Source organism: Lates calcarifer, linkage group LG15, assembly GCF_001640805.2.
Source record: "Lates calcarifer isolate ASB-BC8 linkage group LG15, TLL_Latcal_v3, whole genome shotgun sequence".
In the NCBI taxonomy this organism is placed as follows: domain Eukaryota; kingdom Metazoa; phylum Chordata; class Actinopteri; family Centropomidae; genus Lates; species Lates calcarifer.
This window is the reverse complement of record NC_066847.1, coordinates 25,916,503-25,930,430: the sequence shown is the minus strand read 5'-3', so window position 1 is coordinate 25,930,430 and position 13,928 is coordinate 25,916,503. Positions and strand designations below refer to the sequence as shown.

The window sequence follows — 13,928 nt, the reverse complement described above, 5'->3', positions numbered from 1 at the left end:
TGTCTTGTGACACTGCTCGTAGATGAGCACAAAACAGCTCAGCATTCAAGGCCAGAGGTCATCAATCATCATTTATTAATGTGATGGAATAGCTGCTAAATTGTAATAATAATTTGTCGTGAATGATTCTGTCGTTGCAGAGAAAATATACTATATATTACAATGATGTGCCTTACATTTCCCTTATATGGCATATTTTGATATGTGTGTGTATGTATGTGTGTGTGTGTGTGTGTGTAGGACCTGTGCATAAGACAAGCCCAGAATCTCCACACGAAGAGCTCACTTGTGGAAGAGGCTGCTAATGAACTGATCAACATGCTGCTGGAGTTTGACCACAATCAGAGAGAGGAGGTGGAGAGGGTTGAAGAAAGAAGCAGCATCGAGAGCAAGACCATGGACCACATTGACAGTGAAGGTATACTAACGCATGATGGTGTTACATACCACATAAAAACAGATGTATTAAAGAATAGAAAAAGCATTTTTGTTTGTATTTATAAAGTTAGAGTTCCTCATGAGTCAAGGAGAACTGTAGTGAAAGGCATTCATGTTCACCATAAATGTGTCACCTCCTTCATCTTAGGTGAAGATGAGGGCCGCTCAGAGGGCCGTCTCTTCTCGAGAAACACTTTGCTCCCTCCTGCCAGCGTTGGTCCCTCGTCTCCCTTGGTAAGGAGGAAGAAAAAGAGGGATCTGATGGAAGTGATGGAGGAGGAAGCTCAGGAGCTGCTCTCCTACTTCAACCACCGCAACGTGGATGCCTTGCTTAGATTGACACGCAACACCCTAGAAATGCTACGCAAGCGCATCTACACCTCCTCACTCATGCATTTCTTGGGTGGGTCTTGTGTAACATCTTTTGGTTCTCTGAGTACCTTGTCTCAACTTAATATACATATGTGTATATAAATTTCATATAAAAGCTTGATTTTTGTTAAGTTAATCATTAACTCTAGATTTGTCGAGATGTAAAAGCATTGCGTCAAGACACAAAGGTAGCAAATAACTAAATAATGGTAGGCCTACATTTCATTTTGTTATTGTAACAAAATTGCTATTTCCATATTGACTAGTGGCCGTCAGCCTCCTCTCGATACCAATACCGTTGTCAGCAGTTTCAACTCTAAAGATAGCTCTCAGTCACCGTTTTATCCTATTAGGGATATTTGACCACAGACTCCTTATCAGTTGCATCAGGTACCATAAATTTCAGCTTTTGAGGTTGATATTTGCCTTTTCTGTCTGCTGAACTCGTAAGATGTCCATCTTTTGAATCACATTATATTGTATCGGAACTACTCTTACCACCCCTATAGCCGAGAGCGAGGCACCCAGTCGTGGCAAAAGCAGCGTTCAGCAGGCAATCTTCAAAGTCAACGTGACCCTCTCCATCCCCAACATTGCTGTGATTCCAGCTCTGGAGGAGATTCAGCAGGCTTTAAATCGGGCTGTAGAGTGTGTGGTCAGTGTCAGCAAAGGAGTCAGCCAGTGGAGCAAAGAGAGGATCTCCAAGGTGTGGTTTCATCTCATGAAGGAAACAATTTGTGACCAGTAATTGATTCATTCTCATAAATGTAATTTAATTAATGATCATTTAATTTTTCTGGACTGATAACGTCATTGACATGCAGTGTGTTAAACAAACCCTGATATGTTATCTTACATCTGTTCTCCATTTTTGCAGAGAAAGATGAATGAAAGACGGATGGCAGCTCTGAAAAGGGACAGTTCTGAGAGTGAGTCAGAAGATGGAGCAACAACATACAGGAGCCTGGCTGGTGAGAGAGAGGATATGAGACCTTGTCTAGTGTAACCTCAGCAGTTCAAAAACTCAACAGCTGTGATCAGAGTGATTTATCCATATTGTTTCCAACATGCAGACCAGGATGCTGATCATTAGCTACCGCACCACACTCACTTGATAATCAGATCTCCTTATTTCACAGCTCAGCAGAGCAAAGCCACATCTGACTAGGAGATGACAGAATTGTGCTGATGGAAATGACATGAATATGTCAGTGGCTTTGGAAAGAACACATTTAAACAAAAGACGTGTCCCTTTCCACAACAGATAACATGGAACTAATGTAGTGAAACTCGGCATGATTATGGATGAGAAAGTTGCCGAGTGATGATTTGCTGAAAGGAACACAAACTTTGAGTTTAAAAGCTGGATAAGAACATGTTCTGTTAGAATAAACAAATTGTTTATATAAAACTTTTCTGGCAATCAATCAAATGAACACCCTAAAGTTGAAGTGGCAGTGATTTTTGTAAAATATGATATGTAAAGCATCCACTGACATGACAAACATAAACAGGTCACCCCAAACTGTTTTTAATGTTCAGATGCATTCTGTTCACCCACTCTTTGTACATTGTATCAAAATGTAGCTTCTGTCCACTCTTTCCAGATGGCAGCACCTCAGACATTTCAGCATCTGTGATTCAGGCCATTCCATTCCAAGCTAGAAACTACTACAAGAGTGTGTCTGAGAACAAGGAGATAGTCAAATTAGTGTCTGTTCTCAGTACCTCCATCAGCTCCACCAAAAAGGTACACACCCTTTCAAGATTTTATGTCCTGCATAAACATGTAGAATTGGACAAACCTATACACATCTACAGAATTATGTATTTTTCTGTTTTTTTTTATTATGCATTTTTGATATATTATGTCCTGTGTTCTTCAACAATAACACATTTGTTCACTGTGAATGGACAAAGGCAACAATTGTAAATGTCTGTATCTGTGCTTTTACAATGTCCTCTTATCCAATTTGTAAATTTTATATTGCTAGTGCCTCCCATCATATACATGATTCCTGTTTATGTTAATGTACAGGAAGTGATGACTGCTCTAGAACGCTTTAGCCGTTACCATCACATCTGGAGGAAGGACCGTGAAGACACCATGCGGAAGTATAAAACTGAATAATTGATAATCTTATCTGACCTTTACTACTGAGAACAGTGTTTTTATTCTATGCATCAAGTTACTGCCATTGAAAACAATATAATGTCAGTGTTTTGTTTTTGTTTTTTTTTCTTTCCCAGATTCATCCAGGGCAGTCCCTTGCTGTCAGAGTTTGAGAGCCAAATTCTTTTCTATCGAGATTTGGAGCTGGAGATAAACTCAGAACCAGAGTTCATTACAGTAGGAGCTTTGGCTCTATTCACAGGTTGGATTATGTTGCAGTTCTTTGCTAGAACTAGCTGCCTTTGATACCTATAACCTCATGACTACCTTCCTTCGATAAAATACAGCACTTTGAATTTCTTCATTCCTGATAAGGAGTCTAAGGAAAATTTGATACCATCATGAAATATAAAATTGACAATTCCAGCCAATCCATTACTGATTTCTCCATGCCCATATCTATTTCTTTGTACTAGCGGACTTGAAAATGTCCCTCACTGCTGAAACCAAGAACTGGATGGTGGACTATGGGCTGTACTGTAACAGGAAATATCGCTCAGAGATGGAGCAGATCTTTGCTTTTGTAGATGAAGCAGGAAAGAAACTGAATCGACAGATCAAAGACCTGGATGATATTCGCATCGCCATGGCAGCTCTCAAGGAGATCAGAGAGCACCAAATATCTATTGATTTTCAAGTTGGACCCATAGAGGTAAAGCATACCAAAGATCTCAAAATGGTAGTTGGTGACCCCTTTTTCATACCCAGACAAATGCACTCAATGGGAAGGACACTTATGTTTTCAGAAGTGTACAGTTACACCATTTTAGCAGTGTTTGAGTGTTTCAGTTCAGTATATAGAGAGTGTACACAATGGATACTTAAGTGTATATGAGCATAAAGCCTTTTATTAGGATTAATGGAAGCATTTGGGTTGATTCTTGTATCAGGGGCTCAATGCCAGCACAGAAGAAATACAGGAACTTAGATTTATACAGGTTTTATGTACAGTACCAGTCAAAATTTAGGACACACCCTCTCATTTAATAGTTTTTCTTATTTTTTTATTTTCTACATCGTAGATTGATATTGACATCAGAACTATGAAGGAACACAAGGGGAATTATGTGGTAAACGAAAAAGTGTTAAACAAACCAGAATATGTTTTATATTTTAGTTTCTACAAAGTGGCCACCTTTTGCTTTGATTACAGCTTTGCACACTCTTGGCATATGTTTGATTGCCAAAATTATGATGTACTACATGTATGTTTTTTTTTTTTTATATATATAAAAAAAAAACATTTGTACATATCAGGTAGAAGATGTAGCATCTTTTTTCTACCTCACAGGAGTCTTATGCCATGCTTCATAAATTTGAGCTGTCTGTGGCAAAAGAAGAGGCTGATAAGGTGGATACACTGCGTTACACCTGGGAGAAGCTGCTGTCCCGGAGCACAGAGGTACAGAACGAGCTGGTGGCCCTTCAACCAAACTTCAGGGGAGAACTGGTCAACAATGTGGGGACCTTCCTGGAGGACTGTCAATACTTTTACCAGGATTATGAGAAGGTAAAGGAAGGAGGAGACAGAAAATGCAAAATACACAAGTTCACATGTCTGGGCATACTTCACACTCAAAGGCTCAGACAGCCTTCGTAGCCACCTACAATACTGCACTAATGTCCCATAAAGCTATTTATTTTAACTACAGCACATAATTAATGTAGCTTGATTAACAGCTGACTAAGATGTACCTTTTCCTCTCTCCTTTAAGGATGGTCCCATGGTGGTGGGGCTAGCTCCTCAGGATGCCAGTGATAGACTCATCATGTACCAGGTTTGTTACAGAGTTGGGAATCATTAATTAATTAGTTACTTAGTCAGTCAGTTAATGTGTTTGTTATTTGAGTCTGACAATTTACCTGGTTCCCCACACAGCCAATTGCATGAAAATTTTTACATTTTATATATTTTTTTCATTTTATTTTTACAAATGACAGTCAGTAATGAGGAATCACACATTTTACTCCAAATTTACAAAGACTGGAAAACATTGTTGCAAAATATGATTATTTTATAGAATTGTCATTTTTAGTACTTTTAAGTTGCATTTGAACTGATTTTGGATGTTTTGTTGCTATTCTTCTCCTTAGAATCGATTTGATAACCTGTTCAGGAAGTACATCACTTATACAGGTGGAGAGGAGCTGTTTGGACTTCCTGTTACCCAGCATCCTCAGCTGTTGGAGATTAGGAAGCAGCTGGCTCTGCTGCAGAAACTGTATGGCCTTTACAGCAATGTCATCGAAACAGTCAATGGTTACTATGATATCCTCTGGGCTGACATCCACATTGAGAAGATCAATAATGAGCTACTGGACTTTCAGACAAGGTTAGTTTAGTTTATTTACTGTGACATTAATCTTAATACCACATTTAAGTAAATTTAACAGATCAGTATTAAACCTGAACCTGAAACAAACAAGACCAGATTAAACAGATTCTCCTGACGAGGTGTTCTACTGATGAAACTGAACTTTGCTCTTGTTATTAGGCCATCATGTTGCCATCAAATTTGAAGACCATTAGACAACAACAACAAAAAAAAAAACATCTGAACAAAGGAAAATGAAAAACAAGGAAACTGAAATGAACTGGTTTCCATTAACCTGTCCTTCCCCTCAGTATCACCCCTTTCCTGGCCTGATACAAAGTCCTTCCTCAGGAGTTATGCTATAAAATGTTTTTCATTAAGCATTGCATGAATGCTTCAAAGGTTTTCAATTTCACCATCCACATCCAAGTTCATCTCTGCACACTGTCGCATGCAAGGGTTTATTCATTCTGCACATGTCAAAGGGAAATTGCAGGGGAAAGAGTCCTCGAGAACATAAGTTAGAAAAAAAAGTAGAAAAAAAAGTTTTTAATATGTCTCCACTTTTGTGTTGTCCTGACAGTGTGAAACTAGTTGAAGGTTGTGAGCAGTTAGTAGTCATAAGGGGAATATGTGCTGACGTCAGAGTTGAAGAAGACAGGATGGCTTCATCCTCTGGCAGACATGCAGTCTGTCAGTTTTAGAAGTGTTACTTAGGGCTGGGTACACTGTGCAACTGTGCAGTGTTGCTGGTGCAGGTGTGTCTCAAAAGGACTCACACATAAATATCTGTCCTTTTGAGCCATATTTCATGTTGAATTAATCTCTAGTTTGGAGGACAGGCATTAGCTATGAGTTTGTTGTTTGTTTTATCTTAACTACCAGGTGTCGCAAGCTGCCTCGTGCTCTGAAGGAGTGGCAGGCCTTTTTGGACCTGAAGAAAACTATTGATGAGTTCAGTGAGTGCTGTCCCCTGTTGGAACTCATGACTAACAAGGCTATGATGACGCGCCACTGGAAGAGAATTACTGAGGTCAGAGAAACAAGGCCACCAACATATCACTGCAGTTACCAGTTATTTTCATTGAAGAGAACGTTATCATTAAGACCTCATGTTGTACTTACTCTATGCAGTATAATGTTAATAGGTGTCTTGGCATTTGGTATGGATAGGCAACCTAGTTTCCCTACTTTGACCAACAAATGTATCTGGTTCTATGAGCAGGTGACTGGACATACCTTTGAGGTAGAAACTGATACATTCAAGCTACGCAACATTATGGAGGCTCCTCTGCTCAAGTATAAAGAGGAGATTGAGGTAAGAATGAATAGTAGCTACTTATGCAGGCCAATGTGGATTTGAAACGATGATGTAACTAAAAAAAATGAATATGCTGATAACGGTTTAATACTGTAATTCCCTTTCTACTTGAAATTTCTTGTCATTGTCTACATTTATATTTACAGTATATATGTATATACTTATGTGCTAATGTTTTGGTGGAGCCAGTGAAAATATTTTATTTATAGTTCTTGCCACTATAATTGGTATTACTAACGTTTTGGATAAATTTTGGTATTTCATGGGCAGGATATCTGTATCAGTGCAGTGAAGGAGAGGGATATTGAGCAGAAGCTGAAGCAGGTGATTGCAGAGTGGGACAACAAGACTTTCACATTTGCTAACTTTAAGACCCGTGGAGAGCTGCTACTGAGAGGAGACAGCACATCAGAGATCATTGCCAGCATGGAGGACAGCCTAATGATTTTGGGGTCTCTTATGAGCAACAGGTAAGTCAGTGTTGAAACTCATATTCAACACTATTAATATTTTGATGAGAATGTGTAAGAACACTTTGTGAACAGACTTGTTCTTCCACCAGAGGCATGGGAAATGTGATTTGGTCACCTTGTAGACTTTTCAGAAATCATATACAATCTGTCGCTATGTGTGTTCCAATAAATGAGGTTTACATGTTGATGTAACTTATTTCCCAGGTACAATACACCATTTAAAGCCCAGATTCAGAAGTGGGTTCAGAATCTTTCCAATACCACTGATATCATTGAAAACTGGATGACTGTTCAGAATCTCTGGATCTACCTGGAGGCTGTGTTTGTGGGTGGAGACATCGCCAAACAGCTGCCCAAGGTAGATTACATCACAGCGAATTATTTTCCTTTGACTTTCTATTCTCTAATCCAGAGGAGTGATTGAAATGGTATGATTATTAGGCTTAAAACTACATTCAAAATTATATCCCATCAGCAAAAATTTACATTAACATATGTGTCTTGTGTTTCATTACCAGTACCTAATGTACAAAACAAATCATTGATGATTCATTTTAGTTTTTAAAATAAACAGCCAAGTAGACTTTCTTCACACTGCAACTTGATTTTTTGCAAAAACAAAATTAACTTCTGCAGCCTCTGATAATGAGATGAATAATCAACACCAAACCTTTTATAGGAAGCAAAGCGTTTCTCTAACATTGACAAATCATGGGTGAAGATTATGATGCGTGCCCACGAGATGCCCAATGTTGTACAGTCATGTGTGGGAGATGAGACCATGGGTCAGCTGCTTCCTCACCTGCTTGAACAGCTGGAGATCTGCCAGAAGTCACTTACAGGGTGAGTATGAAGTACTACTAGTAGCAGAAGTAGTAGTTCAGATGTTGGACAAAGGGGAATGCTTTTGAAAACTATTATGAAAAGATTTATTTTTATTAGTGTGCTGCTAGCTATTGTACCATTTATTGTATTTTTTTTTTTTTTTTTCAAAGCCAAGCTGCTTTGAGACAAACTATTGTAGGTAACATTTTTTTTATCATGCTGTCAAACAGCTATCTGGAGAAGAAGCGTCTACTGTTTCCTCGTTTCTTCTTTGTCTCTGACCCTGCACTGTTGGAGATCCTGGGCCAGGCCTCTGACTCCCACACCATCCAGGCCCACCTTCTCAACGTCTTCGACAACATCAAATGTGTCCGATTCCATGACAAGGTGAATTTTTTTATTTTTTTATTTATTTATTTTTTTTATGGAGCCTCTCCAGTGTTTCACTGCTTGTGTTGCACATTTGGCCTTCTTTCAAAACCTTCTGACAAGAGTTTGTTCAATACAAAACAAGGCCATACAGTTGAATTGACTAATAAGTATATTTTAGAAAATGAAAATATACACACATTCCATCATATTCTTTCCCTTACTTCACTAAAGATGGAGAACTGTCAGTCTTCTTTAATCAATAAAACATCTTTCCCAGATATATGACCGTATTCTGGCTGTATCATCACGAGAGGGGGAGACTGTGGAGCTTGAGCGTCCTGTCACAGCAGAGGGCAATGTAGAGGTTTGGCTCAGTGCTCTGCTGAGGGAATCCCAGAGGTCTTTGCACTTGGTAATCCGACAGGCTGCCCTGACCATACAAGACTCTGGCTTCCAGCTCATTGACTTTCTAAAATCCTTCCCTGCTCAGGTAGGTCATAGTTGGATTCAAAGCACTAATACACACACACACAACATTTAAAAACTTAGGCCATACTCCATGGTTGTTGATCAAAGACTGTGTGCTAAGAAAGAAACATTAACTCACACGCTAACTCAATGAATCTGGTAAATTAACTTTGTTGTTAGTAACTCATTTCCTGTGTTCTCAGCTGTGATACAGTATTCAAGGAGGTATAATACAGTTAAGTTCTTCAATGCATTTGATCATTACACACTGATGTGATGGGCAAACATTATTGTTCTTGATCCAGGTGGGCTTGCTAGGTATTCAGATGATATGGACAAGGGACTCTGAGGAGGCTCTGACCAATGCCCGATATGATCGCCGCATTATGGCCAAAACCAACCAGCTCTTCCTGGACCTGCTCAACACACTGATTGACATGACCACAAGAGACCTGGAAGCTGTGGAGAGGACCAAGTATGAGACCCTCATCACCATCCATGTCCACCAGAGGGACATATTTGATGACCTGGTGAGTATGTTGTCCATCATTCAGAAGCACTTAACCTTTTGTATGAGAATACATTGGGCCATACAAAGAGGCTCTTTATAATTTCTGTTCAGGTTTTATATCTTATCAGTCCCCTGCTCAAGATAGCTCTCCTTCTGTTGAACTGCATTTGATATTCAGACACCCCAGGGTTGGGATGTCTGTATACCAAATGGTGTTTTCTGCAAAAAGTCAATTGTATCTGACAAAAGTCTTCAAAGCTTTTTTTAATGACAGCCAAGTGATATTTAGACCTACAGAAAGGGCAGTCTTTGAAGTCTCCCCTTCAGACACAGTAAATTGCCTCGCTGGTCTCCAAGGTGAATAGAATGGTGTGAAGTAACTTTATTTGAACATTTATTTCAATTTTTTTTTTTACGTTATTTAATCCTCTCATAGCTGTATTCATTTGTTCTCCCATCTTTTTTCCCACAAATCTTGCCCTCTATTTTTCTGTCCTTTTCACCTCACTTCCCTCTTACAATGTCCCCTGATGGCCCTCTTCTGTCCCATCCTCTTTTCCCTTTTTACTTCTTTCTGTCTCGGTTTAACTCTCTACTCATCACCCTCCTTATTCTCCCATCTCCTTTCGCTGTATTTCATATATTCATTTCACCAACCTCCTTGACTTGCTTCTTTCCTGCCATTCTTCTTCCCTTTTCTTTGCCTTTCTATTCATCTCATGGCCTTTCACCTGTTTCCCTTCATCCTCCCCTTACCTGTCTCTCAACTTCTTTCTGTCTGTAACCTTCCTGTCACCTCATGCCCCCCATACATCCTGCCCTTCACCTCTCCCTCTCTCTTTCTTCCTGCTTTTATCTCTGATATCACCTCCTGAATGGTGCCCTTCAATTTCCTCTTCTTGCCATCTTCTCTCCATCCTTTTTATCTGTATTGTATTCTGTCCCCTCCTGCCTTTCTCCTCCTCTTCCCTCATCCATTTTCTTCTCTTCTTACCTCCTCCTTTCTCCTGTCCTCACCCTCACCCCCTCCAGTGCCGCCTGCATGTCAAAAGCCCCAGCGACTTTGAGTGGTTGAAGCAGTGCCGTTTCTACTTCAATGAGGACTCAGACAAGATGATCATCAACATCACAGACGTGGGCTTTGTCTACCAGAATGAATTCTTGGGCTGCACTGAAAGGCTTGTCATTACGCCGTTGACTGACAGGTAGAGGGCCATACATGAGGACACACATACACACCCTCATAAAAGTAGAAATAAATTGGTAAGAATGTTTGTTTGTAATTGTACTGACCAAAACAGTCTCAAATGATTAGCAGACACACATTAATATTCTTTACTTTACAAAAAAGCCACCAATTGTCTAACATCTTGTTTTGCAGTTTGTAACTTACCTTTGCAAATTGCGTCTGCATTTTTACCTTTTGTAACAAAGTCAAAAATTCTATAATGACTTGATACTATGCTAGTCATGTCCACCAAAACTAGTCATTATACTTTTTCATACATCAGAATAAAGGAGGCAAGTGCTCACAGTGGCAGCAAGGCATTTTTATAAAACTGCTCAAGATACATGCTGGTATCTTATCTCTGTGATGCAGTAGAAATTGTCACTATAACTTCACTTCAAACTCAGTTTCTATGGCTGGCTAATGACTGGACATGAGGAGCAGAGAGACAGGGAGAGAGCTGTGGAATTGGGAAGAGAAAGAATTAGGAGTAGACACTCGCGTATAGTGGTCATCACCTCTGTCACTGACAGAAGATTGACTGACACACAGAGAGAGGAAGGGAATCAGAGAGAGCGAGTCAGGCAGAGGTCCACCACAGCCATTGTCAGATGTACAGACACAGAGAGGGAGATATGAGAAGAGACAGAGTAAAAAAATAAAAAATGAGAGACTAGGAGGAGGAGATGAGAAGAGACAGCAGGAGGGAGGGAGCTACCAGCAGACATCAGACAGCAGCTCTCCAAAGAAGTGGCATACTGGCATAATGGCTGAAGGCGCCAAGACAGCCCTGGTTTTCTCACTGCATTTTTTTCCCTGCCTGAAACACTATCCCATCCCTTCCCTTTGGTGGTTATGTGCTTTGCTGCTTTCCTTTCTATCACTCACTGCCTTTGCTCTTTCTCTTTCACATTCTCTGTTCCTCAGTCTCTCTGCCATTGCATCAGCTTTGAAAATGATCAAAGCTTGAACTGGTATTACGTGGAAGCAGGAACAATGATAATTAGAAAAGAATCAGTTTTGGACATTCCTTTTAATAGCAGTAGTTGGATTTGTTCTATATTCTCTGAAAGACACAAAAATTGTTGCATGTTCAGTTTTACCATGATTTATGACTAGAGGCCAGGCATGCAGTGAAAAGGGAGCACAGCTTTTAGCCAGAAGGCCAGGGTCAGGTCCCACTGTCAGTCACCCTCTCTGCTGAAGGGTTTTTGAGCAAGACACTGAATCCCCATTGGCTTCAGGGGCAGAATTCTCTTGGTATGCCTGACCTCCAGCCTCTCTGTGGAAAAATCACATCACATTAGTTTTATTACATGACAAATTGAATGTGAGGGGGATGAAAACTGCTTTGTGAGAAATCAAATTCTCATTATCTATGCTTATGAAATTGATGTGTCTGTGTATCTGCTTGCTCAGGTGCTACATCACCTTAGCCCAGGCTCTCGGTATGAGTATGGGTGGAGCCCCTGCTGGTCCTGCAGGAACAGGTAGGACTGTGAAGTCTGTTTTAAGATATAGTTGTGGGTTTTATTTTGTTTTTGTGTTTGTTTATTTTTGCTTAGGCAGGAGAGTATAGACATGACATGGCTACTAGTAAACCGTTTAATAAATGATGGAAATAATTGCATCGGTTTTTCAGCAAATACCATGTCATTAGTGTGGCAGCAGAATGCTATAGTGAAATGAACATGTTGTAGTGAGTTTAAAAAATGCATCTGTTTGTCTCTGTCAGTGGTCCCCTCTCTTGTTAGATTAGACTAGTGCCATGATTTCTAACTTGGGTTTTGGGAACTCTCCAAGAGGTTCCACGATCACTCTAAAGTGTTGTCAAATGGTAATGGGACTTGAAAGGATACAATTTAACTCCCCCCCCAAAAAAAAACTTGTCTTAACTTTTTTGTTTCCTTGTTTTTGTTCTAAGTAGACATCTTTTTAGCTTTCTAGACTCCAGTCAGACAAATGGTAATTATCCAAATGAACAATCAGAAGTTTAAATGGCAAAATCCCTCTTTGAACTCATACATACTAAATGCATCCTGTGAAGAGGGGTTGCAAGATATTATTAGGATCATAGACCAAAAAGGATGGGAATAATTCAGTTGGAGAGTTTTTGTAGGTGTTTTGATGCAAAAATTAATTTGCTTTTCTGTCAGCAAATTATCACATTTCATTTTAGAGTGTGACAAATCTGCCTTTTGTTAATAGGTAAGACAGAGACCACAAAAGACATGGGTCGCTGTCTGGGAAAATACGTTGTGGTCTTCAACTGCTCTGACCAGATGGACTTCAGAGGCTTGGGAAGAATATTCAAAGGTAAAAATCACATAGGAATTTGGTGCCATTATGTTACGCAAATATTTTATGTTATTCCAGATGGAGCAGCACCAGAAAAAAGCATAGCTAAGCTTTTTTTAATTTAGTTTTTTTGGTTTTGTTTTTTTAATTGAATCATAACTAGACAAACAAAACAAATTAGGTATACTGAATATTTTGGAGTTGTTTTATATTTATTTTCATTCACACCAGATTGATCACAAAAGTGTCTGATGATTTCCAGGTCTGGCTCAGTCTGGTTCATGGGGCTGTTTTGACGAGTTCAACCGCATTGATCTCCCAGTTTTGTCGGTGGCAGCCCAGCAGATCGCGATAGTTCTCACCTGCAAGAAGGAGCGTCGCAAAAACTTTGTCTTCACTGATGGAGATAATGTGGATATGAACCCTGAGTTTGGCATCTTCCTTACCATGGTCAGTGGCACAACAGCGCTATAAAGTAATGCTGTGCTGTGTTAGATTGTCTGTTGTAGAACGTTGCAGGTAAGATAGAAACTGGGCTATGCACTTGGCACTTGGCACAGACCTACTTGAACATTTACAGCATGAAAGCACATTAAAAAAATGTTACTTAAAAATATCCTACATACAGCACAATTTTTATAAGATTTGATGAGTGTAGCTGAATGGAATCAACCTATACCATTTCTTACTTAACAAGCCACCTTGTTCAGTATTAAACTCTAGGGTCTGCCTTTTAATAATAACATTAGCCAGTGTTCATTACCTTACTCTTCATACAGTAATGGTTAGATCACTTAATCTCCTTGGCTCAGTTGCTATCCCAAGGCAAGTCATTAAACAGAGAACAGTGCTAGAACTCCCATGTGGGGAGTGGGATCAGAGATCATTCTTTCTTCTTTTTTTTTTTAAACTGTGTGTACGTGCATGTGTGTGGGCATGCGGGTATATCTATATGTGTATAGAGACAGTAATCAAAGGCAGACTCTGTGGAGAGGAGGGCCTTAGCTGTGTCCAAGGGATTTATCTAGCTGAAAGATGGTGCTTGCTATGAACTTTAATGATGTTTATGATGTTTTGATTATTTTAAGATTTTGTGTAGGGTTTTTTTTTTTTTGTATAGCCATCATGCAAAAA

At 39.6% G+C, this 13,928-nt stretch overlaps 1 protein-coding gene across 1 annotated transcript in view; it reads left to right on the top strand.

Annotated features, from left to right (window-relative positions):
• The window catches only part of dnah5 (dynein, axonemal, heavy chain 5), a 92,563-nt gene that overhangs the window by 20,850 nt on the left and 57,785 nt on the right, over nt 1–13,928 (top strand). The window contains exons 20-42 of the mRNA XM_051076074.1: nt 241–418; nt 587–841; nt 1,320–1,516; nt 1,688–1,781; nt 2,418–2,560; nt 2,849–2,925; nt 3,061–3,185; nt 3,400–3,635; nt 4,275–4,493; nt 4,699–4,761; nt 5,078–5,316; nt 6,184–6,331; nt 6,524–6,616; nt 6,890–7,089; nt 7,297–7,450; nt 7,772–7,935; nt 8,148–8,304; nt 8,567–8,779; nt 9,063–9,287; nt 10,301–10,473; nt 11,916–11,986; nt 12,705–12,812; nt 13,057–13,244. Of these exons, the coding sequence (XP_050932031.1) occupies nt 241–418; nt 587–841; nt 1,320–1,516; nt 1,688–1,781; nt 2,418–2,560; nt 2,849–2,925; nt 3,061–3,185; nt 3,400–3,635; nt 4,275–4,493; nt 4,699–4,761; nt 5,078–5,316; nt 6,184–6,331; nt 6,524–6,616; nt 6,890–7,089; nt 7,297–7,450; nt 7,772–7,935; nt 8,148–8,304; nt 8,567–8,779; nt 9,063–9,287; nt 10,301–10,473; nt 11,916–11,986; nt 12,705–12,812; nt 13,057–13,244 (3,720 nt within the window). The remainder of the gene's footprint in view (nt 1–240; nt 419–586; nt 842–1,319; nt 1,517–1,687; nt 1,782–2,417; nt 2,561–2,848; nt 2,926–3,060; nt 3,186–3,399; nt 3,636–4,274; nt 4,494–4,698; nt 4,762–5,077; nt 5,317–6,183; nt 6,332–6,523; nt 6,617–6,889; nt 7,090–7,296; nt 7,451–7,771; nt 7,936–8,147; nt 8,305–8,566; nt 8,780–9,062; nt 9,288–10,300; nt 10,474–11,915; nt 11,987–12,704; nt 12,813–13,056; nt 13,245–13,928) is intronic.